Source organism: Microtus pennsylvanicus, chromosome 14, assembly GCF_037038515.1.
Source record: "Microtus pennsylvanicus isolate mMicPen1 chromosome 14, mMicPen1.hap1, whole genome shotgun sequence".
NCBI classification, from domain to species: Eukaryota; Metazoa; Chordata; class Mammalia; order Rodentia; family Cricetidae; genus Microtus; species Microtus pennsylvanicus.
The window spans coordinates 50,987,162-51,012,884 of record NC_134592.1 but is presented as its reverse complement, the minus strand read 5'-3'; the positions used below and the strand labels follow the sequence as shown (position 1 = coordinate 51,012,884).

Sequence of the window (25,723 nt, the reverse complement as noted above, 5' to 3'; positions counted from 1 at the left end):
ACACTGTCTAGCTTGTATCCTAGTTTCGTTCTTCCATAGTTTGAAATTTCTATAACTCATTTTCGGGAGAAATTATAGTTCCACCCTTTACTTCCAAATTAATTTTACTTTAAATTGTATTTGGTTGCACCTTAGGAAGAAAGCTATCAACAAACAGGAATGCAGAAAAGTAGAAGGAATCCCGAGAGATCTCTAAGCCTAAAAATTGTTTCTTGATGGAGATTCTCACCCGAATATGGTAGTTGGATGGATTCACACTCTTATCAACAGCTTTGTGTCATCCTGTGTCCAGGTTATCGCTCACACATGCCCACCACACTCATTAAAACGTATGGGGAGCTAAGGCATAAGAAATCATGATGTCTGTAAATAAAATCTGTTCATCCTTGTAACAGTAGAAGTTATTAAAGCCAGGCTTAGTAGGTACCATTCCATAGCTTGCTTATTACTGATTTGGAAAGCAAATGGTCAAAATTGCTGTTTCATTCTGGTCGCTAATGTGACTGTCAGTGTTTTCTCTTTCTTCAAATTGCCTTGCAGTCATAGAGGTGTTGTAAGTGCTAAATGGATTTGTTTAGTAGTCAGATAATGTCACAGTCACACCTTTCAAAAGCAATTTGTCATAAATGATTTTTTTAGCCATGGTTTTTATTAGGAGTTCTGCTTTGCCAAGCAGTGTAATTAGAAAGCTTGTCAAGGCATGGTGCAGGCACCATTAATATAATGCAGACTGTAACAATGAGCTTTCAACTATTCTAACTGGGTAAATATAACATCAGATCGTTTTTCCATATTTCATATCTGTTATAAATGTGCTTATCTTGATGAGTTCTGAAGGAGACAGAACTAAAGCCGTAATGACTTTTTGTATATGTGTCTTGCTCTGTTTTTAAAGTTAACATATATTCCATTGTCCCTCAGAATGATACCTCCTACAAGCAAAACGTTTCTGGTCAATAATCTGGCTTCTGGGACTATGTACGACTTGTGTGTGTTGGCCATATATGATGATGGCATCACCTCGCTCACTGCCACAAGAGTCGTGGGTTGCATCCAGTTTACTACAGAACAGGATTATGTCCGTTGCCACTTTATGCAGTCCCAGTTTTTGGGCGGCACCATGATTATTATCATTGGTGGAATCATTGTTGCATCTGTGTTGGTTTTCATCATCATACTAATGATCCGGTATAAGGTTTGTAACAATAACGGGCAACACAAAGTCACCAAGGTTAGCAACGTTTATTCTCAAACTAATGGGGCTCAGACGCAAGGCTGCACTGTCACGCTGCCCCAGTCCATGTCCAAACAAGCCATGGGCCATGAAGAGAATGCCCAGTGCTGTAAAGTCGCCAGTGACAATGTGATTCAGTCCTCAGAAACATGTTCGAGTCAGGACTCTTCCACCACTACCTCTGCTTTGCCTCCTACCTGGACTTCAAGTGCATCTGCGTCTCAAAAGCAGAAACGAAAGACTAGCACGAAGCCAAGTGCTGAGCCGCAGAGTGAAGCTGTCACAAATGTTGAGTCCCAAAACACTAACAGGAACAACTCAACTGCCTTGCAGTTAGCTAGCTGCCCTCCTGCTTCTGTCACAGAGGGGCCCACATCTCAAAGAGCACAAACCAAGCCAAGTAAGTTTCTCACCATGCCTGTTGAGAGAGCTAGAGCCAGGCATGGGTCCTCTCTCAGTGGAGGATTAAAGGAGTATTATCGCGATGGTAACTCACTGAAATTATACGAGCTGTCTCCTAAGAGAAACACGTCCATGAATGGGCTGTGGACTGAGCCCTGCATTTCTGATGTTTCCTATGGAAAAGTAACTATTTGAAATGTGGAGTACATATAAGAAAGCTTTATATAATCCGCTATTTCTCTATAAAAAGAATCACAGTGAAAATTCACAGAGGAAAATGAAATTCTTGTCTTGTCTCTGATACTTGGTCTTCAAGTTTCTTTAAAACCTTCTAAGGATGAAGCAGGGACTATAGTACCTCCCTTTACATGCATGAAGATCACATAAATAAATTGACAAGTGTGGTGGTAAGCAAGAGATAGGCACAGTGCCTTCCCCGACACCAAGGCTATTATCGAGACTCTCTGTCAGCAAATCATATTTGAAAAGTGATCACAGGGCCAAGAGATGTTTCAGTCTGTAAGGCACCAAGCCTGCTAGCCCTGACCACTTAGTGAATAGAAGCCAAAAGTGGAGATGACCAAGTTCTTCAAGTTGTCCTCTGACAGTGATGCCAGTGCCTTCACAGTCCACACAAAATAAACATTTGTTATGTTAAATGTTCTCACAGGAAATGTCTTACATAAAAATTAGATTTCTAGTAGTTTAAAGAGAGGACTGTACGTAAAGAATTGACATTTTAAAATGAAGGCACTGTATTACTTTCAGTGGTAATTTTATTGTAAAAAACAACTCAATGTTTAAATTTATTACTCCAAATGAGTGTTTCCAGAAATGCTAAAGAAAGTAACCTGGTAAGAACACTCTTGGTTTGGGGTTAAAATTGTTGTAAGCTACTTCTTATTTATAACCCAGATTTTTTTCAGTGCAAAAGTTATAAAATGAATTCATTTCGAATCCATCATATATACTAATCCATTGAAATATAAAGGCTATTGCATTTATCCCACACACATTTGTTGAATGAATGTTTTTTATATTTTCTTAACACAAGTTAGAGAATCAGAAAAAAAATGCAAGCCTGCTTTTACAAACAGGCGCTTGTCTTTGTCACCAATTGAAAACAAAACTCCTAAAGGAGGAATTATCACCTTAACAAATGGTAGAAAATACTCTTTTTCTCTTCTTTGCTAAAACTCTGTTTCTGAATGTTTGTCTCTTAAAGTAAATGCATTTTTTGGAGCAAAAGACTGTGGTAAATGTAATCATAACTCATTCAGCATAGGGGAAATGCAATATTTTAAAGAATATAAAATTGGTTCTATGTTTCCTTAAAAATACATTCGTGGAGATTCATTGAAGTCATGATGATTCACATATATTTAACTTTATGCTGCTGTTAAGAAATGATATGCATGATTTTATTTTGTTTTTTTTATTTTTCTTGAAACTATACATTTCTAAAAACTTAGACCCTTTACTTGGCATAGAACATCATTTTAGGCATATTATAAGTGGGTGCTTTATATATGATAATAAATCACAGGGAAGTGAGCTTAACAAAGTTTGATGCTATTTGTTTGGGGTTTGGTTTTCTCATTATTGCTTGTTTGTTTGTTTGTTTTCATATGACACAAGGTATCATGTATCCTAAGGTGACCCCAACCCACTGTGTAATTAAGAATACCTTGAAGGTTTTCCCATACTCTTGATTCCATGGCCTAGGTGGTATAGTTAGAGATTTGCCCATCACATCTGCCTCAAACATTCCTTACAGCTGAACTTCAGACTTTCAGATCATTAGCTTTATTTTTGCCTCTATGCATATGCAAAACATCCAACTAATTTTATTTTGTCAGAAGTATATCATATATTACTTTCCTTTGATGCTATTAAATGAGAGGTCAAAGAGAAGCAATTGGATATAACTATAGTGCCCCTTCTCAAGAATTTTTTTTAGAGCTTGCCCACTGGTCCTACTTTTTAAATCACATTTCTTCCTTGATTGCTTTTCACTAAGCAAAGCCTAATCCTGCTTCAGTATTTCTGTAGATAGCTCCTTGGGGGACATAGAAGGTCACCAATGTGGTCTTTGTTCATGAAAGCAAGGCACCTCTCAAGGTGGCTTGACTTTCAGCACCGCTGAAGTACTAGCATCTAACTCCAACTCTGCATTTTAATTCACACTGCTCACATTATTTCTAATGAGCTACTAATTGGCAACAGCATGTTAATAATCTCCCCATTCTGAGATTTGCCACTATCATACTAAACTTTTGAGTGGGCCAAAATTTTCTAGTCTTTACAAAGAAATGGTTTCTGGAGGACAAAAAGACCATGAAATTATATACTACAAAGTAGGCAAGCCTGCATGAATGCTCTAAATTGCTGGAAAACTTAGATTTTTACAATTTCTTTGGCTTTAGAAATGGTCATCTTGCTTATGCTTCTCATGGAAACATAACTAGGAATATTTCATTTCTCATCAACATTTAAAAATATCTAACAGAAGCATATGGATATTATTTTAACTAAAGTCAATAACTAATTAGTATTATAGTATTTTCATGAGACTAAGGGTATATTTCCAAATCCTTGAATGCTTGTCTCTTAAACATAAATATCTAAGCCTGTGTTCTAACCTTTGCAGAAGTTTTTATTTTGAGAAATCAACGAAGACTAGCCTATCAAGAAAGTCATCTGGTCTTCGTGTGCATTTACATGAGAGCAATTTTGCTTATGAAGATAATTAATGCTGCTTATTCCAATGACAGACTCAGAATAGACGCTTGCTTGATTGAATGAGTAAATGAATAAATACATGAGTAGCTCTAGAGATGGAGGTATTATTATTACCATAAACAACAGCTTTGACTAACTAATATTGTGATGATTGTGATCCAAAATTGTTACCACAGCAGAGATTCTGTATTCTCCTTGTTTTCATTTTGCCATGTAGTACCTAACCTATCATATATTGAACATGCTGTTTCCTTTTTATTCTTTCTGACTATAAGCAAAACCAATATATTTTTACTTCATTTTTCTGAAATATTTAAATTTAATTTTAGTCATATAACCTTATCAGCTTGTTATATGCAAAAACAAACATATGCTCTTTTACCTTTTACAACATATTTTAAAAAGTATATGCCCTGAATGTTTAGACAAAACATGATGTATTCATCTCTAAATGGTTTTGGTTTTTTGTGAATAGCTAAATTTGATTTAGATATACCAAAGCATAATTCAAATGGGATCATGGAGGGGGAATAGAAGCTTCAAAGTTTCCTCAGTGTTCTAGGAAATAACAGGTTTTTTCAATGACTGTTGTATTTTGAACCTTCAAATTGGTTAATATGTAAATCAGATGTATGAAAATGTTGAAATTAGATGCAGTGATGAGTAACCCTAAAATTGTTCAGTTTATTTTTTATTGACTTCTTAAAAGAGGTCTCACTAGCTAATACATTAAACCAATTGATTTTATGTACTTTTAAGATAGAGTTTGACAAATTTTAGAGCATAATTTTGAAGTATTCAGTGTTACCCATTAACACAGATATATATCCAATAAAATATTTGTATTGTTTCTGAAATAATTCACTTTCAAAACTTTAACATAGTTCATTTCCCCTTTCTATAAAATATTTTCACTTCAGTATTTAACTCTCATACAATGCTTGGTGTTAGTATAATTTCAGTCATTTTTATTTGCTTTCATTGCAGAAATGTAAATTTTACTTAGAAATTAAGACAAATAATCAGGAAATTCAATAATTGCCACTTGTTTCTTTAAATTTTAGTATTCCGTCTCTGCTTATGTTCAGGTATAAACTTACGAAAACTTCCTTTAGGATACAAACACTTAAAATTTCTGTGGAAATAAAAGATACCATAAGTATCTTGTAAATGTAATACATTGTCTTTTCAAAGAAGACAGCAACTAAGCATTTGTTGTTTTCTTGGCCTTAATGATTTACAACTGCAGTTACAAAGCATGGCCCTTCCTGCTAGACCGGGGAAGGATCATTTGTTCTCTTCCTCAGACTTTTGTCAGGAGAGATATTGCCCTTCTAACTACATGCTTTTATCTGTCTGGTGGATTACTGGGGCAAAGTCTTCAGTAGGATTGTGGGTTGGATAGAAAAGAATCATGCTTTTCTGTAATAGCATTTCATTTGTATTTCAATAAATAAAACTTGTCTGAGGATCATAAAAGTGAAACAGCCACACTGGACAACCTAACAAACATGGTAGCAATAACACACACCTTCAATCTCAGCATCCACACCAGGTTGTCATAGACACCAGGAGGTAATGGTACATGCTTTTAATCCCAGGTAAACAAGGAACTACAACGATCTAACCTTCAACTCTCTCAGAAACCCAAAAAAGAAAACTGTAACTATAAATACCTGGTCTTTTCCTCCCTCAGAGACCCAAGAAGAAAGTAATATTAACTGAGTAAGCAGGAAGTACAAGAAACTGACTTTCAAAAAAAATATGAGTAATGACAGAAACAGTTGGCTGCCTGGACAGTCACACAAAGTTCCTCTGCCATCCATCCTTGGCCTACAGGCCTAGCATATCCTGTAGACATTTCTGAGAAGCAGGGTATTTTGTGTCCTTCTTGTTTAATAAGGACCGTATAATGTTAACAGTTGAGGTAGGGATATTTTCTTGTTTCTTTTTGCCACAAAGAAAGTAAACCCCATGTGAGTTTCTTCAAAGGCCATTATGTTCTCTGAAGTAGATTGGTGTTGCCAGGGGCTGACATGTCTCATTGTCATTAGATAAAGGAACCTAGGTTATTATAACATCTTAAAAGCCATATTCTATAGATCTCCGAAGTGTTTGAAGATGACCTATCTAAAGTATATCGTTGTTTGACTTAGGAAGTATGACTAATGTAACTACAAGTTCAATTATACTAGATAATTAACTACTAACCTATATTTCTTTATTATCCTAAACAGTTAGCAATAATAACTTTCAAGGAAAACAAACTTGCATTACATTGTCAAGTGAGTTATATAGGTATAATACCTTGAGCAAGAGTAGGAATATATGTAAAATATGTTCTAACAAAATTAAACTCAAATTTGTATTATTATAAAATTTTGTGTAAAATATACAAGTGTCCAATCCAATGTAAAACATTTAAAACTAATAGTTGTTTCATAAAAGTAGATTCAATAATCCATCTTTTTATCTTATTATATCTATATCCTCTCCTTTTTCTTCTCAGAGTAGATTCAATAACCTATCTTTTTATCCTAACATATATATATATATATATCCCTCTTTTTTCTTTTGAAATCAAGATAATATCCATATCTCCCTTTTTTCTTTTTAGAGTCTATTCAATAATTCTACCCTTTTATCCTATTATTTTCCTTCTAAGATTGTTAATAGTAATATTGCGGTAATAATAATAATAATAATAATATAACCCATAACAATAATTATATCCTTAATAATAAAAGTAGCAAATGACATTGAATGTCTTTTATGGGTATGAAATAAGTCTTTAATGGCCTGGAGAGACAAGTCAGTGTCAATTACTCTTAATGTTCTCGCAGAGGAGCTGCATACAGTTCCTAGTACCCACATGGAGGCTTACAACCTTCTGAAAAGTAACATTGAAAAGACTGAATGTCTCTTCTAACTTCTTAAGGGTTCTACACTCATATGGTGCATATCCTTTCACTCATATGAACATAAATATACATAAAATAAACAAACAAATGTTTTAAAAAGAACAATCTCATAAAATGCATAGAGGAAAGAGGAAAGTAATCAAAGTCAACAAAACAACAAAATTTTAGATGACTTTTAAAGTCTGGTCTATAAAACTACTCAGTTCTAGACACAAAAACTAAGAATGAAAGCAAGAAAGGTTACTCAATATTGATACTATGAGCACCATGAGTTTTGTATTTATTTTCATTGTTTTCCAGAAGAAATGACTGCTTTCAAGTAGAACAAAAGTTTACACAAAATAAAAAGTAACATTAATATGCTCCTGGGTCTCAGCTGTCCTAGCAATATGCTGTTATCACAAGTTAGAAAGAAATTAAAGGTTTATAAATTAATAGGTATGAAAATATTAAATTATCCCATAGTAGGAATATAAATACAGTTGAAACTTCATTAAAATTTGTGACTTATAATTATAATAAAGGATATGGAGAGTAATTGTTCTTGCTATGTTCAGCTGTTTAATGTCAACATTTAAGAGCTAAAGTAAACACCAAATATATATTTACATTGAATATTTGAACAGATTATGGATGAATATAGTTCTCTACAAATACCTAATTCTAGAAGAAATTAACTAAAATATTTTTAATGTAATGCAAATTAATAACTTTGCAATTACTTAAATCAAATTTGATTTTAAAGGAATCTCAGAGAAATGTTCACAAATTATATCTAACCTTTTGAAGACAACAGCCAAATGCGCACTATCTAATACATATTTGCCACTTTAAACTTTCTAATTATGTCCAATTCAAATCCTGATTTTTTTTTCTTCTCAAAATGGTGGATGCTATGCTCATGAATGCCAAAAGAAAAAGAAAAAAACATTATTTCTAATATGTTCCAGAGCAAACCATGAGTCTGTTGTTCTTTTAAATGTACTTATTTTGGGGATGTGGTTATCCATCTTTTCTCATCTGACACATATGCAGTGCAGTTGATGTAATTATGATCTATATCATAACCAGTAAATTAATATTTGTATGCTTGAATAAATTGAAGGAATTATTAAATATATTTTGACTCTACCATAATCAAATTCTCTAAATATTTTTCTCTCTGTACCATTCATGGAAATCTTAATCTTTAGGGATTATTGTAAATTCAAATAAATATTTGTGCCCATTGTGTGTATATATAAAAGTTTATATATAAAAATAAATTAATATTTCATCTTTTCCAATATACTTTACATAATCTGATAGCTATCCTGGTAGACTGTTAACCCTTTCATTATCAAATAATTAATAGTTTTTTTATAATAACACATTATCAAAGAACCAACCAGGGTTGTGTTGAACATTTACAATCAAGTGGTATTTGTTCATAAATATTAATGTAGTATTTTATTTTTACTTTTACGTAGAAATCCATCACATAAGAGTAGTTGAAGACTAAATATTAACAAATGTTTAAGATCATTTTTTTAATCTTTATGTGCTAATTATAGATGAGTTCTGTTAGCAACTTTGAACTCTGTGGTTTCTGTGTGTTCATAGACAGTTCTGCAGCTGAAATGCTAATTCAGGGATAATTGGAAATAGAACCCCAACTGTCTAATTGAATTGCATTGATCCTATATCAGCAAACATTTTTATATGCTAGAAATAAATGCTGTGAAACTAATTGCTATATTATTAAATATATGATATCGCTATATAAAACTGTAAAAATAGGATATTAAATTGCTATCACGCAAGTGACTGTTCATCTCAGTAACCAAAGTGAGTAGAGTATTAGCGCTGGAACTTATGGAAGAAAACAAGTAACAAATTGCTCATAACATTGAAAATTTCATTCCCAGATGCTTCGCTGACTAATGTTGACCAGAATGTCCAGGAAACACAGGTGAGAATCTTATTAATTGCTATTCATTTCAAAAACCAGAGAGACATGCTATTGTATGCATGAAATTTTGAATTGCTTATGTATCAGTACCCTGTCTTGAGATTGTTCATTAAATGCAGTGCTTATCGGTACAAACATAAGTATGCCTGAATTCAGTGAATTTTCAAATCACATCTGGATCTGCTCCTGATGGACAGGAATGTTGTCGGGATGAGACATAGCTCTAATTATGCTGTTAGTGTGATCCTGCAGTGACTCTTACGGTCATTCCCGATTTAAATCACTTTAAGAACTATTTCTGTACACAGGGATATCTCTGTATGAATAGATGATCCATGCATCCATGTGTGACGCATGCCTGAAGTCATCTTTGAAAGGATTACCAAGCCATGTCTCTCATTTTTTTTTTAGTCTGGGTTGAGGTGACACGTTTTGCCCTGTTGAAAAAAAAGATGAAGGTTTTCACTGATTTGTAAAATGAATGAAACCGTTTGACAGGGAAGCCATTCGTTGCACAGGCCTTACTTGTGGCATTATTTTTTAATCAGCCACCAATTACTCTTCTTGAGAGTTTTTTTTTTGTTTTTGTTTTTCAAATGAGAATTTGATTTCTGCAATTTTAATTGGATCAGAACGTGTGTTTCCAGAAGGGAGGAGCACCAAAGCAATCTGTTCCAACAGCTGGAAGTGTCAGCCGTTTGCCGAGGTTTGGAACAGGGAGAAAATCTGCTTTAAAAAACTGAAAACAGCAACAACAAAAAACTACATGCTTTCATTGACGAAGGAATTTTTTTTTTGCCCCTTCCAACATCATATACATTAAAACAGTATTAATTTTCTCAGTGTGTCACAGTTTTCCCTAGTAAATACCAACGCTAAGCCAGAACAAACATTTTAAGTATATTTTCATCCCTTGCCCTTTATTGAGTGTCATAGAGAACAGATGTCTCAGGAGAAGCCAAGAGCAGCAAGTCTGAGTGCCACAGACGGCTCTGGCCTGCAGAGGGCGCCTTGCTTCTCCACATAGTTTCTCTGTTTCAGTTCAATTTCCCTAATCTGCACATTCCACCTTTCTCTTTCATTTCCGGGGTCCTCATCGAGCTTCCCCTCCCACTCCCCCAGCCTCCTCTTCTCTTTTTTTTCCCTCCCTGCTCTATTTATCTTCCTGTCTTTCTCTTACTTTTAAAAGTTCATTGTTGGAGTTTGGGTATCCAGTTTACCTAAACAATTAGGTAGCTCATATAAGGGTTTAGGTGCAGGTAATTACTGTATCAAAAACATTTCAAAGCGGTGCTCAGTGTGATACTACAGAGAGAAGCGTAAGAGCGAATACTCAAGACGCATTAAAATTACCAAATACAAGTTACAAACACATTAAAACGGCATTACACATCATCGTGACTATTTCGTATCATTTAGGAGTGGAATTTATACCTTAGGCTTTGTCCTCAATCTGGAAAATCTTTGCCCTGCTTCAGAAAATAAAACTTAGTCAATGCGATACATTCATAAGATTATTAACAATGCGTTTTCATCGCACAGAATTTAGTGTTCTTCATAGAAATGTTGAGCATGTAATTCAAATAAAATGTTAGCCACTGTCTACCGCCAACATACATATTATAACAATCCAGAACATCACGCAGTCATTTGTCTTTCGCTACGAAATTTCCATGTGGGGCTCTGTTTCTTATTTGAGTGAGGGGAACATAACGGAATATATCAGTCTTTAAAATGCTTTTTTTTTTTTCTGGTTCTTTTTTTTTAAAAAAAAAAATCTTCATGATAAACTTTTCTTTAGTATTTTTTAAAAAAATAAAACTAATACCTTAATGTCAAAGAAATATTTTATTTTTAATTTTTCTATGCTATCTTTACTATAATCATTACTAAGAAATTCCAAATTGGAAAAAAAAAGATGTTGATCAAATCCGTGTCAAAATCTCATTCATTCATTATCCAGTTCTCATTCAGTTTATATATGTGTGCATATATTTTTAAGTTTCTCTGTGACCTCACTATAGTATTATTGGAACATGTAAGTTATTTTGGCTATTGTAGGCCTTTGATTTCCACAGTGGTCAGCAAGATCAAGGCAATGCCTTTCTGAAAGGGCTGTGACCTTCACTCTCTCACAGGTGCCCTTACTAAGCCCTCCATTACAAGTGCATGAGGGGCCCAGACAGAACATAGCCTTTGAACACACATTCACAGCTAGGGGCCATCTCAGGTCTTCCACTTTCACGGTATGAGGTAAAAAGAATTTTTATCATACATGGAGTGTTTGAATTTTATTCTACAAAGTGCCCAGTTCTGTTTTTATTGTCCTTAAGAACCTTCTTTGACTTAATGTAAAAATACAAGAAGCCTAAAACAGTTCTATGAATTATATAAAATTAGTATGTAAGATTATAAAGATATAACTGCATGAAGCAGACTGAAGGACAAAGGGGAATGGAATCATCATGACTTTTGTGATGCTAAATACAACTGAGAGAATTAGCAAAGATTTGTTTTCTTAAAAGTCCCCCAGCGAAACAGAGGGCCCATGTTAACATGGCAGAAAGGAGCAGTGTATATTGAAGTGAGAAGACTGGTACTTACTGATGCTGTGTGAGTGACAGAAGTAGGACTTGTATGCATAAAAGAAAACAACAAAATTATGTAAGCTTTCTGTGTTTGTGTGTGCATACACTCACAGGAAGTGTGGCATAGCATTTACTAGATTAGATCAGCCTTAAAATATTTATTTTCTTTTTAATTAAATTTGGTCTACCTTATTATATTTTATTATTAAATAAGGTAATCTTAAAATTTAGATGTTTTCATTACTTCTCTACTAATGGATTTTAACTATGAAGTGACAACACCACTTATTTTCTCAGGTTTTCTATATGAAGGATCTGAAACATAAATAAGTTTCATTGGATGTACATCTACATCTTCGTTATAACCAAACTATGCCAAACTATGGGGAAAAAGTCCAGATTTTAACATATGAGTGTATGTCTCTATGCACTTCACATGAGGGATATTTTACCTACAGTCAGTTGTTTGTTCAAGTGAGAAGAATTAGTACAATTTTTGAACTCTGAATAGCTCTTATTTCCTAATGTAAGTTTGCTTGAAGTGTGTTTGTGTGTGTGTATGTGTGTGTGTACGTGTGTGTGATCTTGTATTTGCCTGTTTATATTTTGTAATGAATACAGTAGAATAATAACATACTACATTTGTAAACAATATGTAGCTTAATTTATCATGAGCTATCTTCATGCTATTTGGAAATATCTGCACAGAAGAAAATACAGAACTCAGGGTCTACAGACAACCTGTAAGAATCACCTCCTTTGCTTCGAGGGCATAGCGACTCTATAGAAATTCTCCCATTTCACTTAAAGAATCTCAGAATAAAAACAGTGATAGGAGTTTTTGAATAACCCATTCAAATCTCCTCTCTATTGGAATATATGGCACTTCCTCCTTATATTTTACATTGAAAGAGTGGCTGTCCATAATTGTTCTGCATTTCATCCTTTCTTTGTAAAATTTTGTCCATCACCTGATTATCTTGATGTCAGAATTTGAATATTTTAGTCAGCAGACAATCTATTTTTTCTTATTGCATCATGAGTTTTTGCTTTCATTAAATTTCTTTAACTTGAAATTTAGTATAATTCCATCTTATTTATTGTAAAATATTTACTTATAAAATATGAACAGAAACAATAATTTTGCTATTTAATTTTACTGGTATGAACTATACTATGAACCTGAGGTATTATAAGTAAAACATATAAAATATTTCAAAATACTTTTAGCATTGATTGGTTTACTTTTGGTAAAATGTATATGATAATAATATTTGAATTTAGTTAGATCCTCTGGTTCTTCAACTATCTTGAGTCATTGAATACATCACTTTAGACACATTTAAGCATTCATGGTACCAAATCAAGCTAAAGTATTTATACTTTAGTATAGGAATATCTCCAGTCCTAATAGATTTAAGAGATGTTCAAAAATTCTACAGTTGACAAATATTTGAGATATATATTCGTCAATAAGGGAACTCTAAAGGATTTTCTCTATTGCATAAAAGAACAACAAGCTTCCAATTGTCAATGCATAAACTTTTAATACAACATTGATAGGTACCATGAAATATAGATTAATATTTCTTACACAGTATGACAACCTAAAATTTGTGCCCCCAAATAATCCATATATGTAGGTAATTAAGTATTTTTGAAATATTTTATTTATGTTTATTTAAGTGTTTGGCAATTTCATGGATATACAAGATGTGTCATAATAATTTTCACCTACACTGTTCTCCCTTATCCACTCCCAATCCTGAGTACCTGAACACCTTTCTTTCCTCCCCTTCCCTTCTCTGTCCTTCATTTTTACACCCATTGATTTAGACTCAGCTTTCTATCATAAATATAAGAAAGAGTTTATTGACTGATATGGCCAACTTTTCAGTTGCTAAAATACCACAGAAAATGAAGAATGCCTTCCCACAGAAATATGTCAAGGGCCAATGGTGTGTCAGAAAATAGTGGGGCCTCATGAGCAACCCCACAGTCCATGGTATAATTATGATGGTCCCATTTCAGTCAGGCCTTGCACATCAAGCATATATAGTTGCTATGAGTTTAAACAGTGCGGCATGAAATACACACTTAAACAAGATAATATTATTTAATCTTTATTACAATCATAAAATTAAGTTTAATAACTTTAATACATAAAGTTATCTCAGTATGTTCTATTATCAGTTTGGTATAAGATATTCAGTAAATTGAAAGTTTTTGTTACAATTATGCTGTTCATTTTAAAATCCTTAAATTGAACCTTTTACAGAGTGAGGTAACGCAGACTCATAAAGACAAAAATGGTATGTATTTGCTCAAAAGTGGATATTAGATGTAAAGCTAAGGATAACCAAGCTACAAACAACAATCCCAGAGAAGGTAGGAAACATAGGAGACCCTGAGAGGGGCAGACATGGAGGGTCCTAGGAAGGAAAATAGTTAAGTTCTCCTGGTTAAACTGGATTTATGGATGTGGGATGGGAACATGAGGGATCAAGAAGACCTAGTTGGAGAAGGGACGGATGGGGAGAGCAATAAAAGAGGTGTCTTGATAGACAGAGCCATTATGGGTTTAAAGAGAAAGCTGGTGTTAGAGAATTTCTCAGGAATCCCCAAGAATGATGACCCCAGCCAGCTAAGACTCTTCTCAATAATAGAGAAGGTGTCTGTAATCCTTTCATTGATGATTGTCATCATTAAACCTGTATCCAGCAACTGATAGAACCAATGTAGTGACCCACAGCCAAGCGCTGGGCTGAGCTCCTGGAGTTCCCTTGAAGAGAGAGAGGAGAAATCATACGAACAAGGGGGTTGGTCAAGAGCATGATGGGAAAAAATTGCAGAGACAGTTGACCAGAGCTAATAAGCTTCCACTAGGGAATCTGCATGGGAATGAACTAGACCCTCAGAATGTAGGTGAGAGTTTTGTGGCTTGATTTGTTGGGGGACCCCGGGAAGTGGCACCAGAAACATCCTAGGTGCATGAACTGACTTTTTGGAGCCCATTTCTTATGTTGGGATAACATTCTCAGCCTTGATATGGGTGGGGGGTTAGAGGTGCTTGGTCCTGCTTCAAATTTGTTGACTCACCTAAGAAGGCCTTACCCACTATGAGGAGTACATGGGCTTGAGAAGGGAGGGAGGCGGCAAGAAGAAGAGAAGGAAGGGGGAACGGGATTAGTATGTAAAATGAGAAGCAATTTTTTTAATAAAAATATTTAAAATCATTTGTATTTTATGTACTTGGAAATGCATGCTTCTTTAACATTTCCCTTCTTTTCTTTAAAAAGAAATTTGCCAAATTTTGTATTTATTTGTGTGTTGGTGTGTGTGTGTGTGTGAGAGAGAGAGAGAGAGAGAGAGAGAGAGAGAGAGAGAGAGAGAGAGAGGAGAGAGAGAGAGAGAGAGAGAGAGAGAGAGAGAGAGAGAGAGAGAGAGAGGAGAGAGAGAGAGAGGAGAGAGAGAGAGAGAGAGAGAGAGAGAGAGAGAGAGAGAGAGAGAGAGAGAGAGAGAGAGAGAGAGAGAGCGCGCTATGAGCCAAAATTTTTCTATGGAAGTCAGAGGAAAACCTGCAGGAGTCAGTCAGGTCATTAGGCTGATTGTCTACCACCTTTTCCCGTGAGTTATATCCCTGATTATATCCCTGTTCCCTCTTTCTTTGTCAAGATTGGAACTTATAGATATATCCTAAGTCCATCTGATGTTTGAAGCCATACTGGATGAAATTAAATCATAGTTTGATTTTTAAGTATTTATAAAAATTATATATAAATATACATATATATGTATAAAATCAGTTAATAATCAGTTAATAATATATCTATAAAATCAGCTAATAAAATAAATTGGAACAACATATATATATATATATATATATATATATATATATATATATATATTCCAATTTATTTTTAAATTAACCATGCAGTGTTTTCCTTGCAAATATACTTATTCATACTTTATTTTCTTTGTGAATGAAGAACTAATTAGTAAAAGTGAACACTATTCTTAATTGTCATTAAGGTTACAACAAAATCTTACGACATCTTGATACAAAACTCTTTGCACAAGATAAAACATAGGGATCACTTAAATTTTAGAAATGTTGAACAAGTTTGGTCAAAAATGCCCATCATTTTTTAACAAAAAGCAGTAGAGGCATATGTTACAGCAAATGTCATAGATCAATTAATACAATCTTTTCATTTTACCTGGGAACTGTTGAGAAAATGAAGTAATAGAAATTCTAATCTACAATTTAGGTGGTTATTATTATAGATTTGCTAACTTTTACATGATAAGGTAGTATTTTCCATATTGATGTGGGTGTCTGTGTCTGTTCTGTACATTGTTTCTGGAGTCTTCTGCCTGGATTTCACAGCTCAGCAATTTTGGAGTTTCTTCACCATGATCTTACTTGTTTTGTGTTTTCTTTGGTTGCAGAGGCTGGAGTCAATATGAAGAGCACCACTTCTCTCTCCCTCGAAAACAGTTGCCCCTGATATTTTTACTGGATAAAATTTGAAAATGTTTCAGTTCACAACAGCAGATTAGTGAACTGCTATCCCCGGAAGATCTGCTCATGGGAGCCAAAGTGACGACATCTCTGGTGCGGTGGAACTGGCTCCCTCACACCATGATTCATCCCCTTTTCAAACCAAAATTTTTTTCTTCTGATCTACAAATATTTTTTTTAAGAAAGGAAAGAGAACAAAGCCTTCACTGGCATCAAGTTCTGTATCAATCCATCCTACATTGCCATCCATGATTTAACAGACTGTAGAATCTTGAATACTCTATATCACTTTAACAAATAAATGTTTTACTATGACACAATTTGCACATTGCCTTATTTTTGGAGATACCTTTTGCTTGAAGCTTGAATGATGGTGTGATTTTGTAATAAATAATATGTTTTAATAATAAATTTCTTTTATACCTAAGAGGTGAAAATATTAAGGAATTCCAAGTTGCTTAATAATAGTAGAACAAACTTTTTCTTTAGAGTGTACCCACGTCTAACAGGGGGCAACACAATTATTTGAGCTCATTTATAGAAACTGCAGATTTTGTTCAAGACACATGGAAATGAGGACTCTGTTCCTCTAATGGACATTCAGAAAATGAGCAGAATGGGGAAATTACTAATAGTGTAAAGGTTTGGCTTTGGCTTTCTTAGAAAACCAAGGAAGTAGGAAAGTTTAATAACTTTGTTAGATGTGTGTGCCATGCTCAGGGTCTTTTCATGGTACAGGTATTTTGTTCAATTTTTCAAAATTTCAGAGTAAATAAAAGAATACACTTACTTTAATACCAGAATATGTAGAAATGAAATATCTTTGATGGTTACAAATATGAAGGAAGCTATACTCAGATAGTGTCCAACCTTAGCCTACTAGAGTTTTCTTGGATTGAAGCATCAGGAGCAATTTCTCTACTTCATCTCTTAAACTGTCAAAAATACTTAAGTAAAATTTGAAATGACACATACACTGTCCTAGTTCATGGTATGAGATGTAGGCTTAATGAACCTTAAGTGGTATTTTTTTTTCTATTTGAAATTGGGGTTTTTCAAGACTGGCAAATTATATGTATATTCCTTGATCATCCTGATAGTTCATTGCAAACAGGAGCCCAATACACTAGGCAACAAGAACACTTGCATAAACGTAGCAGTCATGCCAAATATGTGATTGACGTGGCTTTGTTGAGCTTAGATTTTAGTGATGATTTCTGACATTAGCAATTGTCTTAATTCTCTTTCCCAAATTTAATAATTTGGGAAAATGTGGTGTGTGTGTGTGTGTGTGTGTGTGTGTGTGTGTGTGTGTGTGTGTATTGAAGAAACGGGTATACACTAAACAACTTGCACTGGTCCAGAAGATTTCATCTACAATTCTTCTTTTCCCATCCAATGTGCAAATGTTAGGGACAGTGGTGTTTCACAGCCCAGATCAATATTTGAAGGACTATTATGGAAATGGTATCATTCGCCTCCTTACACCTTGGACTCCGAATCTCGCTTTCCTTGGTAGTGATAATCAATTGGTGTTTTCAGCCTGGTTTGTCAATTACATTATTATTATTATGAAAAAAATCACAATTTTCTTTTCTACAGAGTATACTTTTAATGTGTTAGAATGGAAATTTAAATTTCTTAGTATGCATTTCCACTAATAAACAAAACGTTTTTTATATTTTTATTTAGTCAAGCATTAAGGAAGCAATCATAATATTTACATTTAAAATAGTAATTATTAGTAACAGTTTCATTATATGAATATCAAGGTATGCAATGATGAAAAACTTTATGCAAAAATATTCATGGATATATTTTGAAATTTAGTATTTTTACATATTTATTTTATTTACATATGTATGTACATGTATTGGTTTGTATATGCTATGTCATGCATGTGGAAATGAAGGGAAAATTTGTAGGTTCCCTCTTTTTATCATATATATTCTGGTGTTGGAACATAAATCATCAGTTGGTGGCAGGGACTTATACCGTATTAGCCATCTCAATGGACCCAAACTTCCATATATTAAGGATATGCAAGAGAAAATGAATGTATAACAAAGTGAGATCTATGATCATTCACAAAGTTCCCAATGAAGTTAAAAAGATAATTTGAAATAAGTGGACATAATAAATTCATTTCATTATTTAATGATGCAAATGAATAATCTAAGAAATTGTCAACCACAAAATTATTGACCGCATACAGAAGTCATCTCTATATTTTTTTTAATTTTTGAGTAATTTTGAATTTTTGTGTGTGTGTACTAAAGTGAATGTTATAGGTGTGGATGCCCACAGAAGCTACTAAGCAGCATCTTAGATACAGTATTTTATAAAACACTGTAAGCACGTGCATAGGGATTCAGATAAGAAATATTACACTTATTCCCCATGCAGTGCTTGTGAATTGTTTGGCAGCCTGGATGCGATAGTTTCAGTTATAAATCTATAATTTTTATAATCATAATCTGAAGAACTGAGAGTGACTAATAAAATATAATGTTGCTCAAAAATAATAGCATAAATAAGGTTCAATTGATTTTAATTACTTCTTTTAGTTTTTACAAATGATAAGTGGTATTTTATAGTAATTTTGATTTTTAGTTTACTAAGAAAATATTCAATATTTATGTAGAATGTTTTAGAATTTGGTTGCTTTTCAAAATATACTTATATACTCAGATTGTTTCATTTTGTGGTTTACTTACTTTCAGTTCATTTGGCAATACATTATCTTTAAACTTTATTTCAAAAATGTGTTTATATTAGCAATTTTTTGATTTGCTGATGAAATATATGTTCAAAATATGGGGAAATACTGATTATACTAATGATGCAAATTCTATTAAGTTCAGCCAGAGCCAAACTTCTCCAATGTTGGAAAGCTCTATTGCACGTGCAAATATGAACATTGGGAAGAGCTCTACTCTGCCTTTCAGAAAACGTTTTCATTGTGGAAAATATATTTAACACAATAGAGGGCACAATGACAAATTTCAGTATCTTTCACATTCACAGTATTCAGCAAGGCTTTTTGACTCTAAACGCTCATGCCATTTCTGTAGTAATGATACTCATTTCTTCCTCCCCTGTTCCTGATGGCCTCATCAACCTTTACACACTGTGAATCTGTCAAGTGTAGATATTTCATGTAAGCAAAGTCCTGTAATATTTGTCCTTTTGTGTTTGGTTTATTTTGATTACCAACATGTAAGGTTAATTCACATTGAAGCATAAAGAACATCTTGAGATATATATATATATATATATATATATATATATATATATATATATATATGTGTGTGTGTGTGTGTGTGTGTGTGTGTGTGCGTGTATACATATATTTATATGTTATATTGTTTTAATTATTCATTTTTATAGACTTCCATTCTTTGGAAATGTTAATTATGTCAAAATGTACATCATGTTCAAGTATCATTTGATTCTTAGTTTTAAATTCTTTTTTTTATTGAGAAAAAAAAATTTCCGCCTCCTCCCAGCCTCCCACTTCTCCCCCCCATCCTCTCCCTGTCCCCCCACTCCTCTCCCTCTCCCCCCACTCCTCTCCCCCTCCCTCTCCAGTCCAAAGAGCAGTCAGGGTTCCCTGCCCTGTGGAAAGTCCAAAGTCCTCCCCCCTCCATCCTGGTCTAGGAGGGTGAACATCCAAACTGGCTAGGCTCCCACGAAGCCAGAACATGAAGTAGGATCAAAACCCAGTGCCATTGTCCTTGGCTTCTCATCAGCCCTCATTGTCCGCCATATTCAGAGAGTCCGGTTTTATCCCCTGCTATTTCAGTCACAGTCCAGCTGGCCTTGGTGAGCTCCCAATAGATCCGCCCCACTGTCTCCGTGGGTGGGTGCACCCCTCTTCGTCCTGACTTCCTTGCTCATCTTCTCCCTCCTTCTGTTCCTCATTGGGACTTTGGGAGCTCAATCCAGTACTCCAGTGTGGGTCTCTGTCTCTATCTCCATCCATCGCCAGATGAAGGTCCTATGGTGATATGCAAGATATTCGTCAGTATTGCTATAGGATAGGATCATTTCAGGTTTCCTATCTTCCCCTGCCCCAGGAACTAACTGGGGACATCGCCTTGGGCACCTGGAAGCCCCTCTAGGTCCAAGTCTCTTCCCAACCCTAAGATGGCTCCCTTAATTAAGATATGTGCTTCCCTGCTCCCCTATCCAACCTTCCTTTATCCCAATCATCCCGTTGCCCCAAGTTCTCCCCATCCTACCCTTCTCACTTTTCTCTCCCCATCTCCCCTTACCCCCCTCCCACCCCACCCTTAAGATCCCGATTTTTTGCCTGGCAATCTTGTCTACTTCCCCTACCCAGGAGGATAGCTATATGTTTTTCTTTGGGTTCACCTTCTTATTTAGCTTCTTTAGGATATCCAATTATATACTCACTGACCTTTATTTAAGGCTAGAAACCAATTATGAGTGAGTACATCCCATGTTCATCTTTTTTTGGGGTCTGGGTTACCTCACTCAGGATAGTATTTTCTATTTCCATCCATTTGCATGCAAAATTTGAGAAGACATTGTTTTTTACTGCTGGGTAGTACTCTAATGTGTATATATTCCACACTTTCTTCATCCATTCTTCCATTGAAGGACATCTAGGTTGTTTCCAGGTTCGGGCTATTACAAATAATGCTGCTATGAACATAGTTGAACAAATGCCCTTGTCATATGATCGGGCATCTTCTGGGTATATTCCCAAGAGTGGTATTGCTGGGTCCAGGGGTAGGTTGATCCCGAATTTCCTGAGAAACCGAACCACTGCTTTCCAAAGTGGTTGCACAAGTTTGCATTCCCACCAGCAATGGATGAGGGAACCCCTTCCTCCACAACCTCTCCAACAAAGGCTATCATTGGTGTTTTTGATTTTAGCCAATCTGACAGGTGTAAGATGATATCTCAAAGTTGTTTTGATTTGCATTTTCCTGGTCACTAAGGAGGTTGAGCATGACCTTAAGTGTCTTTTGGCCATTTGAACTTGTTCTGTTGAGAATTCTCTGTTCAGATCAGTGCCCCATTTTTTAATTGGGTTAATTAGCATTTTAAAGTCTAATTTCTTGAGTTCTTTATATATTTTGGAGATCAGACCTTTGTCTGTTGCGGGGTTGGTGAAGATCTCCTCCCAGTCAGTGGGTTGCCTTTTTGTCTTAGTGACAGTGTCCTTTGCTTTACAGAAGCTTCTCAGTTTCAGTAGGTCCCATTTATTCAATGTTGCCCTTAATGTCTGTGCTGCTGGGGTTATACCTAGGAAGCGATCACCAGTGTTTAGTTGTTGAGTCCCTAGGTTTTGTGAAGATTTTTTATTCCTTCTTTTGTTTTTGAAAAAAATCATTTGTAATAAGCTGCTTTATTGATGTCCACTACACCTACATTGTTTTACTTTCTCTTAAGCATTGTATGTGACTTATGCTTTTACAGTTATAATATTGGAATGTCTTAATTATAGCCACAAGATGTTTAACCAAATAGGCACATTTGAAGAATTATTTCACTATGTGATTTTTCATTCTAATGAGTTCAAAATGTATATTTACCAAAATGAGATAGGTACAATGGCACTATATCATGTAAACATAGGGGCTCAACATCATACAAGGTATCATTAATTGAAATGTTATGTAATGATTGTTTTTTTTTCCAGTGAATTTGGCTTGCTTATTGGACCTTGGGCTTTTTAAAACTTCTCTGCTGAACTGTGCACTCAGTTTGTCTCTTAAAACATGATTCTCTCTCTCTCTCCTTTCTCTTCTCTCTTTCTCTTTTCCTCTCAGCTGTATTTGTATTTGAGATATTTAGATATCTGTTACTGGATTTACGATTTTTGAATTTTCTCACATATTATAAAGTATCTTCCCACAGTCTTTTCTCAAAAATTTTTATTACATCCATTTGTGTAGGGTGTGACTATGTATACAACAGGATGTGTGACAGGTCAAAGAAATTTTTTTGTAAAGTTTTTCCCTTTTGACTTATGGGTTATGGGGGTTGAAAATGGTTTGCCAGGTATGTCTTTTATTATAGCCCCACATTTTTTATATCCTTCTTTAAGTCAGAAAAAAAATCAATTATTATGAAGTCAGTATGTGTTTCCTTTCTATTATTGCTTATCAGTTTAGTGTTAAACAATTTTTCACAACCCAAGGAAATGGTGTTTTTTTTCTTTACAATTTTAATATTTGATCTAAAGTAAGTTTGTACAAAACATGAAGTGGAAAAGAAACCCATTATTATTATTTATTTATTTTGACTGAGAAATCCAGTCAGGGAAGGACCATCAGAATACAATGTTTATTTTTTTTCTTTTATGGGACTGTGTATCCTTGCAAAAGATCAATTGACCCTCATAATGGAATGTTTCTGGTATCTCTGCTACTTTCCACTAGACCTCATGTTTGTCTTATGAGAGTCCCACAGTACTGTAATTAATAGGGTTCAGTTAACTTGTGAAGGGATCCTGCAAGTACACAGTTTTCTCTTTTTTCTCCCTTTTTATCAATATTATTTTCAATATTTAGGAAATAATGAAATTCAACAGTCATTTGTTGTTCAGATTTCTCGTTTCTATAAAAAAATCATGTTGAAATTTTTAAGAGATTCTAAGAAACATGAGACTATGCTATATAATATAACAACAGTTACCAACATTAGGGCCTCCAATTCCTGAGCACGGAATGCTTTCACAGTTGCTCAGTCATCCTTAATTGCTTTCAACAGTTTTTATTGTTACTCTAAGTATTGATTATCTCATGACTACATTTGGGGTCTTTCATTAGATCTTGTAGCTTTGATTGATTTTCTGGAATATTCTACATATAAAACTTTGCTGTATGTGGAGAATTTTTCTAATTTTCTGTTAGGAGTACCTTTGATTTTCATTTTTTGCATAATTTTTCTGACTGAAAAAAGCAGAAATAAAAATGTACACCTCTGTCCTTTGGTCTCTGTTATTAGAGAAATGCTTCTAGACGTACATAGTATGTATTTGTAATTCCTGGGTTGTATTTGTATTTCATTATGTTAAGAAATGTCCATTTGTTACTATATGTCTGTCATTAACATGAAAATGTGTTAGATTTGCCAAATTACCTTTCTTGAGTCAAATAAGATGAATGTGCATAACTTATTTTTACAAATGCATTCATTTAGTACTTTTCATTGACATATTTTTCCTCTTCACTTACCATAGCATTCCTAACCTAAAATCTCTGTGTCCATTGTCTGTTATACTTTTAAAACTTTGCTACTTTTTATTTGCTACTATTTTCTTGAGGATTTAAATGTAAAATACACTGCTGTATAATTTTATGTCTTTCTAATATTTCTATATGTCTCTGTTCTTGGGTAATAGAATGAATGAAGACTAACTTATTCCCTTTATGTTAGAATTCATAAGCGGATCCATTTGGGTTTGTGTTTTCATTTTTTGGGGGAGGAGACTTTAGATTATAGGTTGGTTGACTCACTTGTAAGTCTCTAGAAATGTTATTTCTCTTTACTAAGAAAATCATGCAACTTATTTGCTAGTAGAAACATTTCAGGTTTTTTCTAGGCTGGTAAACATGCCAGTATATATTTATTCTTGATTATACCAGAATTATTATTGTTGCAGTATTATCACCTATTGTGAGTCTGCTATTGTGGTATATGCAAAAACCTCCAGTTTTTATTGTAGGCCTGCTTATTATTCTTTGTACTCTGCCAGTATTTGTTTCAGGTATGGTTGGACTTTATTTTTGTCCAGGTAAGTTATTAACCACTATGCCTTCTTAATTAAATATCCCTTTTATCAACTACAGTGTTTCTTTTCTATAGTCATCTTCAGTTATGTCTAGGTCCTCTAAGGTTACCTCACTAATCTCCTTTGTTCTTTGTTTGCAATGAAGTAATCTTTCAATCTCAGACCAATTGTTTTCTTAAACAATGGACCAGCATGAAGCCTTTGTTTATTTGTTTCTATAATTATCTGCTTTTTGATTGGAATGTTTAATCAATTTATATTTCAACTGATTGATGAGAACTTACATAAATGTTCATTTTATTCAATTTTGTCTGTCTTATGTCTTGTATAAAACAAGCCACGAATTGTTCTGAGTACCTAAGTGACTCTTTGTTGCAAATTGTGAAATATATCTTTCTAGGATTAAGACAGCTTGTTACATTATAATCTCACTTCAAACATTGAAAGGTTATTAGTTTCTCTTGCTGAACTTTAGAACAAGCAATGTCTGCAATATCTGTTCTCAGAGAACTAATTTAGGGAAAACACAGGTAATTATTTAACCACACTCCATCAGGTAGTTCTCAAACAGACTGGGACAGACAAGCATCATAATAGTTGTGTTAGGTCCACTGATCTCCAGGATAGGAAACAGTGTGTGGATAGATACGGAAGCCCATCCTCTGTCAGGATTTCTGTTGTTCTAGTAGGAGCTGGAAAACACACAATTGGAAATGCCATCCCAGTGTTCTGTCATCTTAGGTTTTTTTCCTTCAACCTCTCTGAGCTGCTGCATCCATTGCAGCTTTTTTAGAGATCTGGGTCCACTGGGTCTGACTTTATTTCCTTTAATATGTGTGGGACAGCTAAAGCTGAGTGCTCACCTAAACATTCTGCTAACATTCCTGCATATTGGATTCAATAGCATTTGTGTAAATGGCAAAAATAAAACCTGTGCGCCACAAGGTACCACATACGGTTAGACGCCTTTAGAATTGTAATTCTTGTTAATCTAATAAATTTGAGTTCGGGATCCTCGTTTTACGTAGATTTTTTGTTCCCAGGAAAGGAAAAATAAATTTTCTACAGATATACAAGGAAGTCAACCAACCAGTTATCTAAAATTTCTGAACAATGAAAAGCAAAACTAATATGATTCACTGGTAAATTCTAGCAAAGAGAAAAGAAATTATCAGAGTAAAATTGCCATATGGCTTTCATTTTGTCCAGTTTCCCACCCATAACTAGCTTGTCATGTTTTGTTTGTGGATTTCATTGCCTCATTTTTGTCCTACTTAGAATTTACTTCAAAGAATTAAAGTACAATATTCTTTGTAGTCTTTCTAAATATCAATCATTCTAAAATTAATGCATTACAAACTTTCAAACCTTCAATAGCAAGCAAACACCCATGTATTCAGACTCAAATAAAGAATTTTTCTTACTTGTATTGGTCAAACAGGTAGTAAACAACAATATTTAGTTATATATCATGCAAAAAATGATAAAAGTTTAAAATGTAATGTCTTCAAAAGCATACAAATGCAGATAAACTTGCACTAGTATGCCACTATTAATCATTAAAAATTCATACATGAAGGCATTTGTAA

General features: G+C 34.2%; 1 protein-coding gene across 3 annotated transcripts in view; it reads left to right on the top strand.

The window, feature by feature from the left end:
* Positions 1 to 16,683, top strand: part of Lrfn5 (leucine rich repeat and fibronectin type III domain containing 5) — a 238,156-nt gene extending 221,473 nt beyond the window's left edge. For all 3 annotated transcript variants that reach the window (XM_075947732.1, XM_075947731.1, XM_075947733.1), the window contains 3 exons: positions 922 to 1,634; positions 9,207 to 9,250; positions 16,291 to 16,683. In XM_075947732.1, coding sequence (XP_075803847.1) covers positions 922 to 1,634; positions 9,207 to 9,250; positions 16,291 to 16,308 — 775 coding nt within the window. In that variant the 3' untranslated portion in view covers positions 16,309 to 16,683. The remainder of the gene's footprint in view (positions 1 to 921; positions 1,635 to 9,206; positions 9,251 to 16,290) is intronic.
* Positions 16,684 to 25,723: the final 9,040 nt, after the last annotated feature.